Source organism: Barbus barbus (genome assembly GCF_936440315.1).
Source record: "Barbus barbus genome assembly, chromosome: 9".
In the NCBI taxonomy this organism is placed as follows: Eukaryota; Metazoa; Chordata; class Actinopteri; order Cypriniformes; family Cyprinidae; genus Barbus; species Barbus barbus.
Window position 1 is genome coordinate 23,746,116 of NC_136737.1, and position 20,999 is coordinate 23,767,114.

A 20,999-nucleotide genomic window follows, 5' to 3' on the forward strand; every position below is an offset into this window, starting at 1 on the left:
TTTTTCATAAACTATCCATTTAAATGGTGCAACAAGTATGGAGAATGTATTGTTCTCAGTGGTATAATGCATTGAAAACAAGCAGTGCTAATGGCTCGATTCTTCCGGACAGCACAATCTCTAGTCTAAACAGTTTGTTGGGACACACTTAAAGCTCTACAATAATGCATAACGACTTCTATTCCTTAAAAGATGACCATTTCATGTTTGGGGAGGACGAGATCTTTGTACACCAATGTGTACTTTTCGCAATTCACGTTTATGGAGCCCTTTATGATTCTCGATTCTGTAAAAATAAGCACAGCTTAGTTTAATTTCGATATGCACAAGATAAAAGTTACAAAAATATAACGGGCATGGTTCTACATTCAGGATACTGCTGTTTGCAATCTGTTCTCTGTCTAATAACAGCGACAATAATAGTAATGATAGTATTATGATAAAAATATTTAAAAAACAGACAGAAAAATGTAACTTCCTCTGTAGAAAAACAAAACAAAACAAGGACTCCTAGTGCAGATGCGTAGCAATGTAAACCTGGTCCTACGACTAGTCAAAAGTTACAGGAGTATATATTTTTATACATGTATATAGAATCACATATATGTAATGGAAAAGCAGGTCATTAAATCCTCTCACAGAGAGCGTTCACATCATAGTCTCTACGATGGTGTGGGTGGGCTTCGTCAAGCCTCCGTTCCAGTTGGGGTCCAGCGGCTGCGCCAGCTCATTGCATTTGGGCTGGTATTCTTGGGGGCAAGAACTGGCTCCTCCCCTCACGGGTGCCGCCACCGCTTTGATCCTCTGGAGGAGAACATAAAAGGAACATTACTGGCTTGTTCATTGGTAAAGAACCTTTTTGTTGTTGACACGACTGACTCACCTCTATGAGGGGTCCATCTGATTGAATGATTTTGATCACAACCACCATTGGTATGCAGATCATGGACGCGAGGGCGAGGGTCCAACCGACGCCAATGGACCAGTCCGGGTACTCGTAGACCTTGTTGTATCTCAAGGGCATGTACTTTACCAATGAGAAGACAAAGCATCCCTGCAGCAAAAGAAAAAAGCAGGGGTCACAACAGCACACTCAATCCAATGTCCAATACACAAGTGCCGTCTCCCATTACTGTGCCTGACTTGTAATGTAATGTAATTGGTCACAGACTAATCAAAATGAAGGGGTGACAAAAAAAAAAACGATCATATTAGACTTTGAAATAAACTATTATTATTAACAATAATAGTAATAACATTGTTTATTGTAATGATTTTAATTAATTTATTGTTAATACATGCCATTTATTTGCTATATATGCATTTAAACAACGACAACAGTACATGTCACTTTATTGATTAAAACAAATGGCATTGTTATTGTAATTTAGTTCGTACATAAATAATTTTGCCATTTTATTTATTTTTTGGTTTAATACATGATTCAAAAAAAAAAAAAAAAAAAAAAAGTATAATTAGTTATTTATTATTGAATAAATAGCCAAAAATATTGTTTTATTGAATAGTAAAATTATGCTATGCTAACAAAAATGTATAATCATTTCCTATTTAACGACATTTAATACTAATGTATTATTGATAATGTAAATAATAAATATCATTAATGTAGTTATTTATAAACAAATCAATGTGTACCATTTAATAATTATGCTTGATAATTTGCCATTTAATAGTATAATACTACGTTTTAAAATGGGCTTCATTTGTCTTTAAAAATCTAAATCATAAATGCATATTAGTAATAATTATTATTAGTAGTAATAATTTTTATATTTTTGATTATGCTGTAGGCTTCGCTTTCTGTGAATCACCCTTTAAAACCAAGTTTCCAAAATGACTAAACCGGTTAATCCACTGCAAGAGAGACCTTTAATTTAAAGGAAGATAAGTCTCCTCACTCTTTAAAAGCTGTATGGCTGTACATTTGGAAGGGATTTCTTTCCCCCTATAGTCCTATGATGTTCACAGAAAAACGACATTCATGATCTCATGGAAACTAATCCTGCACTCATCCACAGCTCCTTCCATTCATTCTGTTGGCCAGGCAGATGGTCACCCCATCTGGAGCTCTGTTACAGTGAGATGGGAGCCGGATTTTTGCAGCAAATCCAAAGTGGAATAGCAGAATTAGCACGTGTAGCCATGGGGGAGGGTAGAAAGCACACAATCTCAAATTGAGCTGTGTAAAAATACTCTTTCACAGGACCTTAATGTGTCATTTTAGGAAACCTACTGCGTAGTGGGCCTAAGAAAATCTGTGGAGAAGCACTTCACTTTTTTTTTTTTTAACAATGCATCTATACATAAGAAAACCACTAATTTAACCTGTTTTAGGGACGCTTTCTTCACCTAAAATGAACTTACCACACACAGAAAAGGTGTGATTACAGTCCAACTCCACTTCATCCAGGGATTTGGTCTGTAACCAATCATCTCTTCAATTGCATCATAGAAATTATCAGCGCCTGTGAAGAGGAGGAATGTGATCAGGTATGAAATTCACAAACAATAACATGATACTGCATTAAGATGATGTTTCCATCTATCTGCACTGTAGTAACTATAATTACATTAGCAATTTGGTGTCTTGTTTGGGTTGGCAGGGAAAAACGATTACACTGTGTCTGGAGTTGTAACTTTTTGTATTGTGCAGACCTTTTGTGCAAACAGGGCAGCATGTTATCAGGAAAACCTCCCATAGTAAAGAATATTAGTGTTTTAACCTGACTCTACCTGCATGCAGAGTTTAAGCCACCTCAGCAGCAGCTCTATTAACAAGAGAAGTTGGCATATACTGACATTCATGAAACATTTAGGTTTAGAAATCAAGGTCATGACAGTAGTGAACAAAGACATTATGTCAAAGACTTAGTTTCAGAACTAGGTTCAATCGTACAGTAGAAACCCTGATTTGCACACTAAATAATTCTAAATAACCCACACTCTGTTTAAACAAAGAACCACACCTGAGAATATTTCACAATCATTCCTTTTATAACAAGTCATTTTCCAGCAATAAGGGCTTTGTTTCATCTCCCAAGAAAAGAGAACTCATATGCTGGCTTGTTGGCACTTTAAATCAACATTCAATTTGTGTGTGGGGGGATTTGGACTGAGAAAGTGGCATGCTGTAAAAGGAGTCAAATGCATTTTATTACTTTGGTATAACAATTTTTGTATACCATTATTAGTATTAGTTGGAAACTTATGCAGTAACAGGGTTGCAGATTTAGCCTAAATTACTCTGTTGCTCAGCAGGGGTGAGCTAGTTAAGGGTCACATGATTTTTATTTTCAAATCATATTAACAATAAATAAACCTCATATTTATAATAAATAAAGGACATTTGCTTGATTTTTTTTCCTACAAAAATTTTGGTAACAGGGTGGATTGGCGTAATGAACGAAGACGATATTTAATTTCTGTGGTAAAAAAAAAAAATCTGGGAAAGTGTAAATGAGTTGATTTTGTAAATGGATCCAATTTTTTTTTACTTCTTTTGTATATCAACTTTAAATATTATTAGTCATAGTGTGGAAAGGCCTTAAATCTGCAACCCTGTTACTGCATGATTTTCCACCTGAGCGCGGAAAAGCGAGACGAATTTTGCACACGATGACGCACTGGAATAAAACGGCTTCCTATGGCTGCTTCCACATAGACCGCAAACATTCGCGCACCAAAAAAGCAAAGGTTTTTATTTCGTCCGACAAGTCTTTTCAGTTTCGCAAAGCGAAAACACGGGCCGTCCAATCACAGTTGAGCTAGGATCACATGACCGGAACAGATGCTGTTGCAAGAAAGGGTGTGAATGGTGGCGCCATTTCGAAAACTAGTGTAAACAAAGAAGAAGAGTATCCCGGATAAGAGCGTGGATGCTGAGTTTTTGTTATCGTTGATATTTGGGACCAGATTTATTCTCACATGTCCTTCATACAGAATATCATTTCTAATAATTCTCCACTGAATCATGTGATCTGTAGAACACAGTCTGTTTTCTTCCACGTGCGCGAGTGTTACGAGTTAGAGTGCGTTCACTCTCTAGATCTTCCGTACACATGAAATATGCAAATAGACATATCATATAATAATAAGTATAAAAATATATCGTCATAATCATTTTCTTGAATATTTCATTTCATCAAAAATGCATTGTTGGTCAGTGCCACCTAGCGTGCAGGCGTGAATTAGCAGAAGGCAAACATTCGTTTCGCGCTCGGTGTGAAAGCAACATTCGCTGGTGATTTGCATCGCGCGCAGTGTGGAAAGGCCTTTGGTGTAAATTACTCTTTTACTCAGCAGGGATGAGCAAGTCATATATTGATTATGTAGTTAAGGATAAACTCATATTTCCAATGAATAAAACATGCATTGTGTTCTGATCTCTTTTTCTTACACCAACTTCAGTAAGTGTTGAATGGCTAACTTTTTAAGGTGTGTTTGATTATGGAGCTAAACTCTGCAGGACAGTGACCATCTCTACTTAAGTGTATCGCAATTACAAGGATTAACATTTGTTATAATGGGGGAAATAAAGCAGTAACAGGGTTGAACTCAAAATGCTATATCTTGCATTTTTACTGTTGAAAACGTAACAGTAACCGGGTTTTTGTTTTAAAGTACATTATGAATATTTTAACACATTTTCTGTTAACTACTAAATACTCACCATAAACCCAGGCTACAGCAATACATTCAAAGAATGCAACCCATAAAAGGCACACGCCGCTGGCTGCATAGTAGTCAAAGAGTTGAAACACATACATGCCACCCTGAAAAACAGACACAAATAACTATTGAAAAAAGCAAGTAGGCTCTGGTACATGCTGTAATTACAAGGCCGACACAATAGAGGACTGTTATGAGCAAGGGTTGGCTAAACACTTGACTAGTTTTCTTTTGGTAACAAAAACATTTGTTGCACAATGCATTCAGGGGTGACATAAGACATTATGTCACGGAAAAAAATGGGGCACTGTGTGGCTCAAGCCACAGAATAGCATTCCCAGTTGATCACTGTTCCAGGGGCTTAGCAATCAGGGGCCGAGATTTGAAGGTGGCCAAAAGAATCTTAGATGTGCATTGTCAGACCAGGCCGGAACTCCTAGTATAGCAGTGTGATTCCTCTGTGGAATTCTCACTGCTTAAAGCAGGTCAGGACGTCCATAAAAAGACATGGAACTGGGAGTGATAAGGCACTGCTGGGAGTGAAGGCCTCTTCCTTATGGGAGCGAGCTTGGGCAGTAGATCTGGCATGAGTGTGGCGTTCTTGATTACAGGAACCGTGGGTTTGGTTGAGGGCCACACACACACACACTATCAAATGACAATGTCACTAAAATCCTAAAAGGAAAACATATGGTGCCTGATCATTCAACTAAGCTGCATTTGATACGCTCTTTATTTAGCCAGTCGAAACCAGCTGATCCAATTTGTTTGCAAAGTGGTAAAGACTAGAATTAGGATGGATTTGGAAGGGAAATGCTTCATAAGTGTATTCGACTGTTGCGCTTACCTCGGTGACCATGGTAAGTCCCAACAGGTAGCTCATAAAACAGACTATAGCTATGAAGATTTCACGCCGATAACCCTTCCTTAGGAAGGATGGATACAGATCCACTAGGGATGTGATCTGCCCTTCCACTTCGACAAACTGGGAAAAGAAAAAGTAACGCGGTCATCACAAACTGTTTATCAAAGATTTCATATTTTGAGTGAATATTATACAGTATAAAACGACAAAGAAAGGAGTTTGTGGCTTTTTGTTCAGGACTATTAGCTTTGAGGCCAGTCAATAGGAAATAGGTCAGTGCACTGAAGTTGTAACATACTGTAATGAAATGTATTACTGTAAGTAGTACTGTACATAGACATTCTTTAATGTTATCCAGCACAGCTGCATGAATATTATTTTAGAAACTTAATTTAACAGTCCAAGCACCACACACTAGTTTAGTGGACCCTCTGGATGTGGATGGACACCGATTTAGCAGTGTTTTTTTTTTTCCTTGCTTGTTACCATGTTTTCTTGTGTACTGTGGCTTAATTTGCTACACTGATCTGTTGTTGAATTTACAGGGCTTTTTAATTGTATTTAACCTACTGCACTGTAACTGTTAGCTAAGAAATTAGCTTTAGCCATTAGCTATTTAATTCCAAAAATGTTTTCTGAAAGGTCCACAGACTGGGTTGAACATCAACATCTGGCTGTATGCAATTACAACTCTGTAAACTAATGGTACTGAAGTGGTTTAGCATAACAGTTTTTCATATGGTACTTACCTGACTGTCGAGACCCAACAGCAGAAGCATAATGAAGAAAAGAATTGCCCAAAATGTAGGAAGTGGCATCATAGACACAGCTTTAGGGTAAGCAATGAAGGCCAAGCCAGGACCTATTGGGAAGAGAACAGAGGGGGTGGGGAAGTGGAGAAAGTACAATTAGCAATGCTAGCAATTTGCACAGTTTGATCTATGCGGTGCGTTTCGTTGTCGGCACAGACCAAAAGGAGACAAGAAAAATGGAGCGAACATCTACATGACAAAGTGATCAAGCCAGGCAAAATTACTGCCAGTGGTTCGTTGATAAACAATCCAATGACTGTTTCAGTGCATCTTCTTGCGAAATTAGCATCTTGAGGTTAACTTCGGCTGTTTCGAAATCTAGAAAGGGTTTCATGAGCGGTGTGATATTTCCTGTATAATACTACAGGTTCCAAATTCAACATTACAAAGAACAACCTCAGAGGTAACACAAACACCTCCATTTGCTACTGCAACAAAATGTAGGATCCAATCTGTTCAACAGAGGTTAGATGCAAAAACAAGCACAACACATACAGTATATAATAAAGCCAAAGACCAAATTGAAACAATGTCCCACATAGCATAATGTCAAAGTACATTAAAATGCACGTTCCGCAGAGTCAGGTTGGTGCTTCTATGACTGAAAATTAAGCCCCAAAATGTACTTTTCCTTTGCAAAAAAAGCGCATTTAAGCTTCTTGCCATTTGAGATGTTTAGAAATGCATCCAACTAAATAATCCTGAAAGACTCCCTGATAAGGATCCTTTGGCTCCATACAAACATAATTGTGCTGATATGCACAGAAGTTCAAGTAAAGTTTAGGTTTGTGTGTCTTGTAAACAAAGTGATAAAGATGTTTTGTGCACCTCTCGAGCAGACATACTTAGACCAAAGTCTCCACAGAGAAGGGCCAAAGCATGAACAGTGCAGAAGACTAGACATTTGGAAAAACTTGAGCTTAAAAAGCAGTCGTTACATCAACTGATCTCTTTCAACATGAGACTTACTGAAGATGAACCTGTACCACAGGTCTAAAAGCAGTGTGAAAGACGAGCCATTTTGAGAAATGTCTGATATGCGCTAGATGGTCAAAAGTATGTAGACACCAGAATATCTCACCCATATGTGCTTGTTGAACATTTACTTTCAAAACCATGAGCATTAAGCTTCCACCCTTCTGGGAAGGCATTCCAGTAGGTGTTTGACTGAGGTCTGGCTCACAGTTGATGTTTCAATATAGCCAAAAAGTGCTCAGTGAGGTTTAGGTCTGAGCTTCTTCCACAAGAGTCTCAGTAAACCATTCTGTCTTAAGATGACTGCTTGGTTGTATACTTCATTGTAGGCACCTGCTTGTAAGTAAAGGGTGTAGCTGAAATAGCCAAACGCACCAAATAGAGGAAAGTGTCAGCATACTTTTGGCCATGTAGTGTGTCCAGGGTAGAAAAAGGAACCAATAGGAACTGACTTGGCGACCTTAGTCAAACTGCATAGAGTTCTCGAGGACTTAAACCCAAACTCTCCAAAAGCATGTTGCAAATTGCCTCTATCCTGAACTTGGCACAAGATGCTTCTTGATTAGGGTCACCAGTGGAAACTGTCTTGAACAGCAGTCAATGCCGTTTCACACAAAAGTTGATTCTTCGCCATTAGTGGACTAGGACTTAATGTTCCCAGTTGCTCCAAGAATGCAGTCTCCGTACAGTTCTACAGTCGATTCCAATCGAATTCCGCTTTCCACCAAGAGACCTTCTACATTTCTTATTCATTTTGTTTTTTATCTGACGAATGACGACGAAGGTTCCAAATTTTAGGCTCTCTTTTTAGTTCTAGGCCCTGGAACTAGTTTTATTGGCTCCGAATTGTCTACAGGCGTCGATTTTTGCCACGGTTTTCACTACAGGGTTGACCAAACTTTTTTCGTGTTGTTATTTGCTGCAGCAGTGCCCACCATCACTGCTGCTTGACCCTCGTACCTGACTCTGCCACATCGGCTATGTCCACCCCTTGCTCTTGTGCCATGAAGCCCAGGACGGAAAATATTGCGAAGCCAGACACAAAACTGGTAGCGCTGTTCAGGGCTCCCAGCAGCAAACAGTCCCTATGTCACACATATGTCATGGAGTTTGTTAATTAACACAAAGTTACCCTACGTTCCCACTTTGCCCGTTCACTGGACTAAGCCCCCCTCCCACCCCCGGGACATTGAAACACACCTGTAGCAGTTGTATTTGTACTTGTTGTAGCTTCCCAGTGACGTCATGGCTCCAAGACAGATGGCGTAAGAGAAGAAAATCTGTGTTCCTGCATCGATCCACACCTAGACACAAGACGCCAAACCATTTGCTGACTGACAACATGAATTAAGCAAACTCAAATATGTGCATGCGTTCAGCCTCTTGTAGGTCCTCCAGAACTGGATACATCATGAAGGACTAATATAAATTGTTTCAACAACTTAATGTCATGTTTAGATTTGTAGCTTTCTGAGTGAGGCCATAATGAGCTTTTTTTGTGTAGACTTTTGCATATCTTGGGTTTCTCTCTGTAAACTGTACATCCAAAGTTTTTTCTGGGTTTAAGTTGCAGACGGTCACTGGTGTACATTATATCGACAAGAGTAAACAGCACTTTTCCTGCTGAAAAGTCCATCTTAGGTGGCTGATTTATATTAGTTAGTGCTGATTTAGTAACTAGACAGCTGATGGACTAGCACAGTCTTGTTGTTCACCAGCAAAACCTAGTTTTAGAAGTAGGTCAATCTAGAGTTGGTCTTTGTTGCAGCTAGTTGACTAAGGTTGTCTTGTTTGTTAAGCTAGTTAAGCCTGATGGGGACCAGCATGCAAAACATAACATATGCTATGAACCAACTATGCTGGTCTTTTCATCCAAGTTGATTGCCATAGGGACCAAAGTGGTGTGGAATCATGTTTTGGTGGGTAGGTGATATTATAAAGCCTTTTGATGTAAATAGCTATGAGATCTTACCTCTGGGTCTCCAAGACGAGTCACATTTGGGTACAGATAAAATTTGATGCCCTCGGCTGCCCCAGGAAGAGTGACACCCCGTACAAGCAGGACAATTAACATGACAAATGGGAATGTTGCCGTGACGTACACAACCTAAGCAGAAAAGCCAAGAACACTGAGGTTAAATTTAATGCTATGGTTGTATTAAAACCCACAAACTTAGTAGGTTATTTGACAATTTAGAAAATTAAAGCAGAGCTTTTTCTTTAAAAGACTTGTCATACTTTCCAGCATTCTGAGATGACATTCTATCAAAAACATTTCCAAGGCTAACATGCAATTTACAGCTTAACTTCACTGACAGTTTTATATTGGCTTTAGAGGATATACTTTCTGGTCAGCCATTTTCCTCCAATCATGTAATGTTTGGCTTGGCTAGAAATGTTATTTTGACCACAGTGCCAAAAACTACATCAAAACATTAATTACCTGCAAATAAATTTTAAAATTGCATTGTACATTTAAAAAAAAAATAAAAAATTGCATGACAAATATGCAGACTGTCACAAAAAATAAAATAAATAGATAACGGAAAGTAATCTTTCATATGCCACCTTTAAGCAATCTTTAATGGAGCTCATCACATATTTTCCATGTCAAAATGGCTTCAAGTGAAGAGAAAAAGGAGCCTTTTAAAGACTTTAAATCAATTTCCTAACAAACTAAAATCCAAACACCAACTTGAATTTTTTTTTTTTTTAGGGCAGCATGAACCAGCCTTCATTGCATGAAGAAGTCAGTCCTAAAGTATCCATTGTCAGAATAGATTGCTGTGTAGCAATTCTAGTAGTGTCTTTGCTGGAGCCATGATAAGATTCACAAGTGCATGCTCAAGGGGAACTTGTGCCAAAGTCAAGAGGTGGTGTCTGCTGATAGACTTTACGGTCTCTTTTAGGAAGGAGGTGTGCTATAGTTACTATTGCTGCTAACCAGGGAACTGCTGGTATGTTTATGTTGACAACACTGACTAAGGTAACGTTCAAATCTCCCTAGCTACTTATAACTCCAATGACAATTTAAAAACTATTATTAGTTAAATGAACTGACTGAAGTTGAAAGAATTTGTGCAATGCAACCAAGCTCACCTTCCCAGTGGACTTAACGCCTTTCCAGATGCAGAAGAAACAGATGACCCACACAGCGAGCAGACACAGAGCCAGGTCCCATTTAATATGACCCACGTGCTCGATACCATCGGAGATGCTGAGGACATTTCGCCTGTGGTGGAAAGAATGTTTGCTGGTGAGACACTCTAAAGCCCTTGAGGGAGTTTAAGGAGCTACCATTCAAATAATCAGAGAAATTGTTTAATCTGCTATGACAGTTCTCTATAGCAGGGGTGTCCAAACTCGGTCCTGGAGGGCCCGGTGTCCTGCAGAATATAGCTTCAACTTGCCTCAACACACCTGCCTGGAAGTTTCTAATATGCCTAGTAAGACCTTGATTAGCTGGTTCAGGTGTTTAATTAGGATTGGAGCTAAACTCTGCAGGACACTGGCCCTCCAGGACCAAGTTTGGACACCCCTGCTATAGAGGAACAAGTGTTTAAGTACAAATCATTACAAGAAGCCAGTGATTATAGAGCAGGTGTAGCCAACTCGCTTCTGGAGGTCTACCTTCCTGCAGATTTCCATTCCAAACCTGCTCCACACCTACCTGTAAATTTCAAGTAACCTTGAACACCTTGATTTGGGTAGCTCAGGTGTGTTTGATTAGGCTTGGTGCTAAACTCTGCAGGATGGTAGCCCTGCAGTAGCCTGGTTAGATACACCTGGGGGTATTCCAGAAAGCAGGTTCTGAGACATACCGGGTTGAGTTTAGCAAGTTAACAGAAAACAAACTTTCGGTTCCAAAAGCAGACATAACTTTGAGGGTAAGTAGGTAGCCTTAGCAACTTATGCTCTGAGCATAACCTTCTGCAAAGCAGGTTATCTTGTTGTCCACCATGAACATACTCTGGGTTGACTCAACCTCCTTGCTTACCTCAAGTAAGTTCAGGATGTTTGTGATGGTAAGTTAACATTGCCTTCTTGAATACACACCACCATAGAGTTATAATACCACCACTAGCCTTCTGCTAGATCAGCTGTGTGCAGTCCTGCGGCTAGAGGGCCACCTTCCTGCAGAGTTTAGCTTTAACCTGCTCCATCACACCTTCTTGAAAGTTTCTTGAAGACCTTAAGGTGTGTTTAATTAGGGATGGAGCTAAACTCTGTGAAAATATTGGTCTTTAGAAGACAGTCTGGAGATCTAAACCAGGGATGTGCAACTGGAGAGCTACTGTCCTGCAGAATTTGGCTCCATCTCTAATCAAACACACCTGTAAAATTTTATCTTAGACTTCAGGATTGGTTGAAAATTACTAGGATGTGGATGGAGCTAAACTCTGCAGCACAGTGACCTTCCAGGGCCAAAGTTGCCCATCCCTACTCCAGACCCTTCGGTTTAAAGAAAGGGGGATCAATATTGGAACTGCTCAGTGTAACCCATTGTTCTATCAGGTTTAGTCAAAATAGGCCTAAACCAGCTAACCAAAGTCTGGGGGATTATTTTGGCATAAGATTACAGCCAGGAGTGTTGGATCAGGATTTAATCTAAACTCTGCAGGACTGTGGATCTACTGAATACCCCTAGTCAATAGCATTAAGTATTTTGAAGATTCCATAAGACAGCTATTTACAATGACAACATCACCAAGAGAGTAAACAAGCTCCATAGTCTTTGGGAATGATCGAGGACAATTGTACAGAAACAATTAGGCTTTCATAACCCCACAACTTCTCAACTAAATGTTGATTTGGATGGCTTTCAAAGTACACGACAAAATTGTACTCAAGTAATGAGAACTTACTCCCAGAACTCAGTGACGGGGGAAGTGAAGTTAGTGGCGTTCACAGCCCCCCAGAGTGTCTTGTTCTTGCGGAGGGTATCCTCCACACAATTTTCTGTGTTCCATTTGTTGTTGCAGCTTGCCCAGGGAAGCTCTGGCTGAAAGCACTGGAACAGGTAGTACAAGCCCCAGGCCAGAATCACAATGTAGTAGATGTTCAGCAGAGAAACTATCACGATGGACGCATAGCCAATACCTGTACAAAGAGAGGAATGATGACATTAAGCCAACGGCACTCTGGACTGACTCAGCACACTGTAGTTATTCAAAGTGTTTGCAATTTGTTATTATAACCTTAATGACCACAATGAAAGGAGTTGTGCTCCAGTGGAGCATGAGAATGGATAAATAAATGACAAACTTCTATGCAACCTTCTTGTGCTTTCTGTATAAACATGGAATAAACTTGTCCATAGTTGGAGGTAAGTGATGCAAGACATTGGTTCAGAGTTTGAACTGTGTAAATCAATGTTGGCCAGGTTGACTGGAAAGCAAAACAGACCAAAGCTGTCACCTCATTCACTGGCAGAGGGATATGGGTAATTCAGCAGTTTGCATGTAATGATTGCTCACACTGGTAAACTCTGTTTAAATCAGTAATGAACTTGGTCGGAATACATTTTTGAGAGGTTTGATATACTCTTTATATAAGAGATATTTTGGTGGAAATCTTTTTTTTTTTTTTTTTTTTCCCCAAAGTATTCATTTACTCTGGGTTTTGATTTCTTTTTTAGGGTGCAATGGTGATTGCTCTTTGTGAGGCTCGAACCAGCAACCTCCTGATCCCTAGATCTAGCTTTAGCCAGGACACCACACAAGTTGAAGGTACATCCAATTATACAAGCTACAGTTCAAGCTTCTTAGCCAGTTCATAAATTGACAGCTCCTGATGTTACCTTGTCTCTGCTACTAGCCAGGCTGAAAATGAAACTACTACAAGTCCCTTGAGTAGCGAGAAGACAGGCTGCAATTAACAGACTGATGACATGAATACTTGAGGACTATTCAACATGTGGCAAAGACATGTTTATCCATGTAGAAATAATCTATTACATATCACTCTTGGTGCATGTCAATATTTTGCAAATAAAAGTGTCAAATTTAATAGCACTGTCAAGATTTTCGTTCAGTTTACTGCTTTGGTCTACACGAACATCTCCATAGGAATTAGCAGATGGAGCCATATTTAAGTGGGAGCACATAATGAATACTTTATTGGATAATGGAACTTTATAAGTTAATGAGATTTAATAAAAAAAAAAAATTACAAAAAAATGGGCATCATTCATAACTGCCAGTAGATTGGCTAGTCTCAACCTAATTTTTAAGATATAATTCTTATTAGTGGCTCTGAGAGGTGAGGAAGATGGGGTTATCCCTAACTACTATTTTTGATATACGCATTTCCTATCATATATGAAACCTGTATGTCTTGCACAGCCTATCTTCAGGTACAGCTGGTGGTATCTGTGACACAGCTCTCACTCTCTGTCCTTACCAAGGGGTCAGAGTGCTTGGCATGGCCCCATTTGCCCCTGCTGGCAGATACCATAACTACACCAACTGGCAGCAAAAAGCATTGTTCTCCATTGATGGCCATTATATTCGATTTTAATCTCTGGTAAAGGAAATACTAGTTCAACAAACTCACCTGTAAAAATGGGGCAAAGTTTCTCCCAACAGGTGATTCCTCCCTCAGAGGTAAACTGACCGAGTGCCACCTCCAGGAAGAATACAGGCAGTCCTCCACCAAACAGGAAGATGAAGTATGGGATGAGAAAAGCACCTAAATGGAGCCAGGAGAAGATTTGCTTTATTCTGTCAATTATTATATATTATTATATGCTGGATTAGTGTTTAACTCATATTACTTAAGGAGTTCATTCAGTACAGTGTAAGGCTTTGACACGTGCTCTCATTCTCTTTTCAATTCTCAAAATTAGTACATGATTGTTGTTGATCTGAGTGTGCATTAATTATTAAGAGACTTATGACATGAGATGAGCTTTCGTATGGCTTTGAAACACTTTATAGTTCAATTTAAACATTTATGAAGTTTGACAATTTAATCAGTCTCTTGTGTTCTATGGAAAAACAGCAGCTTCTAAACATCTCCATGTGTGTCCTACAGAACAAGATTATCATTTGGGTTTGAAACAACCTGATGGTGAGTAAATGACTATTTTTATTTTTGAATGAATTTATACAATTGATAATCTTTGGAGTAGATTCCAGAAATGAGGTCAAGGAAATGACTAATTAAGTTATGACTGTCACATGTTCAAAGTCCAAAAGTATAAACAAATCTGCTCACCTCCGCCATTTTTGTAGCAGAGGTACGGGAACCGCCAGACATTGCCTAAACCAACGAAGCCCCCGGCGACTGAGAGAAGAAAGTCAAGCTTGCTAGCCCACTTTTCCCTTTGGGGGTGTTTCCCCTCGGCTTCATCCTCTGGTCTCGTGCCTGGGCTCTTTCCAGGGGAGGGTTTCAGAATGTCTTTGTGGAAGTCCTTTAGACACTGAAGTTTCTCCTTCTGGGCCATGCTAAAAAGAAAACAAGGGGTTAGAACACTTGACAGAATTAGGTTCAGACATCAAAAAGTTCCTGTTTAGTTTTCTAAATCATTTACAATTAGGTCAAACATAAAGAGAGAATTTAGAACAACAGCTTTTTTAGGAGTGAGAAATGTTCACAAAAGAATATAACATGACGGTTAACGTCATTAAAGTCACCTTTTTGAGGTTTGAACACAGGAAATTTCCATGTACAAAAGAACTGAAAGAAAGTGTCATGATACTTGGTACAATAACTTAGCTATGACCAATAGTACATTAAACCTAGTCATAAAACTGATAAGCTTAATCACTTTCTTTGTTGCTTGTGAAGTATGTCTGTAGTCAACATGACAGGATGCCAACAGACAACCACATAGGCGATGAGAAAGCAAGCACATCAGTATTTAACACCAACAAGTTTAAAGTCAGCATAAGATCTAAATGGACCCTCTTTACTTTGCTAAAACATTTCCCTGGTCTTGTTTTAAATGATTTGTACACTATAAACCTATTACACATTATATTGTTTTGTCAAAGTAAATTCGTACTTATACTATAAATTGTACTTAATATCACTGGAAATCAAATCAAAAGAAAAAATGTAAGAAAATATTGTTTGCCATTTTCACAATCCATTCACTTCCTGCTGGATAAAATACACATTTCACTCAGATATACATCACATTATGGCCCACAAGGAAACGCAGTCACGCACATAAAAAATATAATTTTATTAATGATTTAATAAAAACTCCAGCACTGCAGTTTCGATGCAGAACTGGCATGTTTATCTTGCCCATGTCCCTTTAAGTAACACAGTGTTTATGCTGTCAGGATTCTATTCAAGGATGGAGTAATTATGTCAGGCTTGGCGTTTTCTGTTTCAAAGCACGAGCCAAACTTGCCATGGAGCCCCTTAGATGAATCCCAGAGAGTAAGATACCAAAGTCAGCTCCAACATCCCTACCCGTTCCAGACTCCCTTAGAGCTTAGCAACGCTTGGACAAACTATAGCCCCACTGTGAGGCCGGTTTCTTCAACACAAGCCTGCTTTTTTCCCCTGCTCTCAAGGAGACGGAAGAAGACGGGGGAAAATCTTCAGCGTGTTTGACGATCAATAAATACACGTATATTCTCTTTTCCGTTGCTTTACTAAACATACAACTTAATAAACATGCTAACTAGTGTGGCAGCATGCCAGGACTCAAGTTCTTTTAAATTGATCTTCTGGAGGTTTCTCTGTCTTTTACGGTGAAAGAATTTGGGTGTTATTTTTACACTAAATAGTTCCCATTTAATTGGTGATTCTCTGTTATATTTTCGAATTTAGCACAGAATCATACACTTGGCAACACAAGACTGTTAAAAATGGCTACAAATTTTAGGAAATTACATTCATCCTCTTTAGGAAGGTTAAATCAGTATATTTCAAAGGCTTAGGAGCTCGCTACAACTCAAACACGTTCTGTTAAATAACTACAGCAAAATCCTCCAGACACTTTCCATTTCCACTCATATCACTGTGGTGACAAACTTTACTGGCCGAGAGTCAAAGAAAGCAAACAAGTGGGTTAAGAAATGCAACTGGTTGGTGCCTTGTTGCAATGCCATTTTTGCCCAGGAGTTGGCAATAATTAATTGGTCAATAAAATAAATTCAGTTTTAAAGACATTTCTGATCTAAGTTTTTAACATCCCACATGACAAATTCCAAAAAGTCTAATCTTTAATCTTATTCCTCAAATTTGACCCCTTTCCCATTATCCACAAACACAAACATTCCCTCAAACGAACGTGCTGCCTGTCACTTACATTTCCTTCATGGCTGAATCCAATTGGTCTGTGTTGTTCTCTCAGCAAACACCATACCTCTGACCATACGGCCCCAATCTCTACAGGGCTCAGTGTAAGCCGAGGTGACACTATGACCCGCCCACAGACTAAGACAATTAAATGCAATCAGTAGATTGGTCGCAGCTGGATGGTAAATTTCCACTCCCCAGAAGTATCAGAGGTCCATCTGAAACTATTTATCTTTGCATGTGTGGCGTCCACTTGTGGCAACCCGAGCCGCAGATGCAACAAACAAGAGCATGTGGACAGCAATCCTCACCTCTGTTGCATTTCACTTGAACAGCTGATGGTTTGCAGGCTCCTGCCATTAATAGCTTTTCTTTTCAAGACAAGTATCTTAGCTTAACATACTTTGACATGTAGTCAAAGAACAATTATATACTTTTTGTATAGTGGTTTGAAGAGAGAGTACAATATTTGACTGACTGTCAAATCTGACTTAGATTCTGAACAGCACTGAAGCAAAGACAAGGCCCAGTGCATTTGCATAGGGCTAAATGTGACTAGTAACAAAAGCCTCTTGTATGACTTGTTTCCCACAGCCTTTTGCATTTGGCAGCACAGCCATGATAAAGGAACAATGGCGATTTGTGCTCACAGGACCATCTCTATGAATTCTGGATCAGGCAATTTGTTCAAAAATACAGAACAAAGGATCCGCTAGCATTTTTTGCCCTTTTAGCGCACATTGTTGGAACGCTGCAAAAATTGTGACACATGTCAGCCTGCTTTGGGACACTGACTAGGTCTGTTTGATTCCCAAGTAGAAACAATAGACTTGAATCACACCGTGTTGGTCAAAACTCTCAAGTTTTCTTCAATGGAAGATGGAGCAGCTTCACTACGGAATCCGCAATCAGTCGCCTCCAAGAAGCTCGTAATTGGAAGTGATTTGTTCTCACGCATCTATGGGTCACATAGCCTGTGGCCGTCAGGGATTTGTTTGGGCCACCAACTTTGTCATCTCAGCTGAGCGGCAGGATTGCTACATAGTCCCAACTATCGAGGGAGACTTCAGGTCTAGAGTCGGCACGAGGCACTTGGCTCATTACGTAACCATCCCTATTTTAGAACCATGTACATTTCCTGAGTGCTCTCACATTAAATGTCTTCCTTTCTGCACTCGTTCCACCACATAAACAGAGTCCGGACCACTAGAATCACACTCTTATCCATTTATGTAAACCTCACAATGCAGCAATGATGCATGAAACTGAAGTCATGAACATTCAAGTCAAGTGTTGACAGCAGAGTTTGATCCACTTGTACATAATCTATGACGTGATGCATTGCGCTCTCACTGCCTAGCCATAGTGAACCAAACTATATCACTGGAGATTAAGACGTTTGCATTTGCATTCTGCTGCAGTGGTGTGGTCATGGTGGGATGTTGACAAGGTAGTCCTCAAAAGTTTATAAACTTTTTGATGCCAAGACCTCTTTGTAAGTACCCTTACTAAAATATTATGGTTGTTACATTAATTTATTGTAATATATGTATATCTTACAGTAAGTTGACAAGTAAACTTTGACAGCCCTAAAAAAATATTTCTTTCTTTTTTTTTATATGTTCCAAAGCACTCGCTTATGGTCCCATGGGGGTCCTTTTTTGTAAAACCCTTGGCTTTTAGTATACATTGCAAAGAACAAATCTGACCCAGTGGATTCAGGGTCAGTATGCCAGTTATGAAATATAAATGAGAGAGGATCTAAGTAATGGTGTCAACTCTTGGAGAATAATTCAGAGTTAAGCACCGATATAATTGAACAACCTAAGCTAGTGTTTAATAATTAAAGTTTACACACTATTGGCTCTTCATTGTAATCATATCCATTAATGTGGTCAAAATCATAACCATTAATGTGGTCATATTGACTTTTGATTTGTCCTGTAATCAAAACGCAAAGACCATAATTTATCCACTGGAAGTTTATGCCATAAATCAAGTCAACTGGTCTGACTTGTCAGTATACAGTAGCCAGACTTCTGTCATGTGTCTCCAGTGTCCGCCAAGAACTTTTAACCTTGTATATTTACGATTCCACAAATGTCATGCTTATTCAAAGGGAATATTTGTCGCCTGACCAAAACAACAAGTGGAAAGCTGAAGATACTATAATTCACTAAGAAAATATAAATAAATAAATACATTTCAAATACATGCTAAATTAATTTTTATGGGTGGCAAAATTGGGTACAGGGACTGTTGCAGGTCAATAAAAAGGTAAAATGGTAAAAATTATATTTAAAAGTGAACCGGGTCAGTGAACTGCACTCAGAGAGTGTGCTGTTGTGCTATCTGTTCTCTTTTTCATATTGTTGAATATTTAGGAAACTGTACTGAATACAAAATTTGCATTATTCAGTCTTCTCAATGTGAAATTTGCTTCACAATTTATATTAAAGAGACACAACTAAATCCAAATAAATAAAAAAAAGCATGCTGGGAAAAGTTCAAAGTCTAAAGTGGTAAACTAAATTCTGGGCAGAGAGCTGTTTTTTGGCAGTCATGACACAGTATCGCATTGTCTTACTTTTTTTATTGACATCAATTAAAAAGGAGCTGATAGGCTCATATATTTGCGGTTCTCTTTCATGACACACTAAGATAGACAGCACACTGAATAACTGTTTAGGTCCTCATTTCTCACTAAGAAAATGTCATCGGTCTCAAATGCATTGTGGCTGTTACCCTTATCAGTGTGCTAGGTTTGCAAGCTGGCATGTGCACAGAAACCTAAACTCTGTATCCTGTATTGTGTTTGTTTGAGCAGGGACTTAGCTGACTGCCGCATAACCCTAAGTAGGCTGCTAGATGAACCTGTCTGCGAGACAACTTTAGTCGCACTGTCAGTTCATTAGGATGCTGGTTCATACGAAAAGCTATTGTATTTGGCCGGTTTGCAGCCTCGCGTTTTTAAGTTAAAAACAATCTTGTGAACGCATGTGTCTCGAGACGGCGTTTTTAGAACCGAGGAACTTACAAAAAAAAAAAAATACACAATCAAGAACGTTTTCTATGTAGAATATTTTTAAACGCCCTCGAGTTCCTCTTAGTTCCACTTAGTTTCGTTTTTAAACGCAGGAACGCGTCCTTGTGTGAACCGTCGCCAAAGACGCATACAAGACCAACTTAGAGGAGGTGTGTCCCTGTCACAAACTTTCGCGAAAAGTTAAAAACATCCCGGCTGCAGCTACAGTCGCATCTTGGTGTGCGTAATGTTCATTTGTAACGTTACATTGTATTTCACGCGCTTGACGCTATTGAGGTGAATATCTCAGATTAAACTCGTGTTTTTAAAACCCTCAATGATACAGGTTTTCAACGAGGGAGGTCAAGCTGGCTATTTTTAACTCCATGCAGTCAGCACTCAGTTATATTTGTCTACAGCGGGAGTGTAAGACACTCAAAGACAAGTGACAGCATCAACACAAGCGCATTGAGCAGCATGGACCCCCAGTTTAAAAGCCTGTCAAATCATCATGAATCATTTATACAATGAAACAAACCATTATATTATTACCTTTATTATATATATGGCTATAGGCTATTACTGAATAAGCCTTTGTTAAAATAGCCTAATAACATTAGACAAGCTGGCTACTTCCTGGATCCCTTAACAAACTCTTTTCAGCATGTGTGACAACTAAGACAAGCTGTTGAATTTTAAGTAATGTTGTGAAAAAAAAAGATTCTGAAAACGTTGTAAATTAAGCTAAAAATAAAATATTACTGGTCTCAAATCCGTGCGTTATACTAAATCCAAAGAGCAAAGATGGGAAATAACGTTACCTTCAATGTGTATTTGCTTTAATTCCTTTGAAACGTTCTTGTTCCTTCTGTATTGTGCGGCGGCTCGGTGCTGAATAACAGCGGCAGCGGTAAATTTAGTTTATGAGCTTTTTTTTCTGACCTTTGTCTCTCAACATGGGTGACCATTAGACATCAGTTGTGGAAAAACACCGGCCTGCCTCCTGTCTGCGGAGCAGCGCGTCTTCTTAAAGCGCCCGCTTCCTGTGTTCAGAAAAGCGCGCCTCCAACGCGCTATACTGCCGCGCCTCCTCAACTGCGCCGCCACTGGCCAATGTCTGTACAAGCACTGCTGTGTCAATCAATGCTTGTGCTTTGATACAGTAGTCTTAGTGTATGCATATAAAAGCAGCAAGAATGCCAAATGATTCATGCCTACAGAGTGATTCCTCTAGCTCATCTGGGAAATCGCTTCAGTAGTCCTGCCAAAGACGTGAGTGACAATTGATAGGTAAGAGGAACCATCACAGCACCTCTGAGCTGGACAGCCTTTACCTGAACCTCAGACGAGAACATCTCTAATTTAATATCAG

General features: G+C 39.2%; 1 protein-coding gene across 2 annotated transcripts; it reads right to left on the minus strand.

The window, feature by feature from the left end:
* LOC306875396 (sodium- and chloride-dependent taurine transporter-like) lies at window positions 1-20,678 on the minus strand. Of its 2 annotated transcripts, none has more exons than XM_079425911.1 (14): window positions 20,449-20,678; window positions 14,560-14,789; window positions 13,897-14,031; window positions 12,207-12,441; window positions 10,441-10,573; window positions 9,314-9,448; window positions 8,542-8,645; window positions 8,302-8,426; window positions 6,304-6,416; window positions 5,537-5,674; window positions 4,691-4,793; window positions 2,386-2,486; window positions 884-1,054; window positions 1-804 (listed from the first exon to the last, which is right to left on the minus strand). In XM_079425911.1, exons 2-14 carry the CDS (start codon window positions 14,786-14,788, stop codon window positions 649-651), a joined length of 1,878 nt encoding a protein of 625 aa, XP_079282037.1. In that variant the 5' UTR covers window position 14,789; window positions 20,449-20,678; the 3' UTR covers window positions 1-648. The 2 variants fall into 2 exon arrangements, with proteins under 2 accessions (XP_079282037.1, XP_079282036.1); XM_079425910.1 differs by lacking the exon at window positions 20,449-20,678 and adding an exon at window positions 16,613-16,844.
* Window positions 20,679-20,999: the final 321 nt, after the last annotated feature.

Bases quoted from the DNA above. Each gene is read 5' to 3' on its own strand.
- LOC306875396 (XM_079425910.1), bottom strand. The intron at 8,427-8,541 runs GTGTGTTTCAAT...TGTGTGACATAG, and splicing joins TACAAATACAACTGCTACAG to GGACTGTTTGCTGCTGGGAG. The intron at 805-883 runs GTGAGTCAGTCG...GTTCTCCTCCAG, and splicing joins CAGATGGACCCCTCATAGAG to AGGATCAAAGCGGTGGCGGC.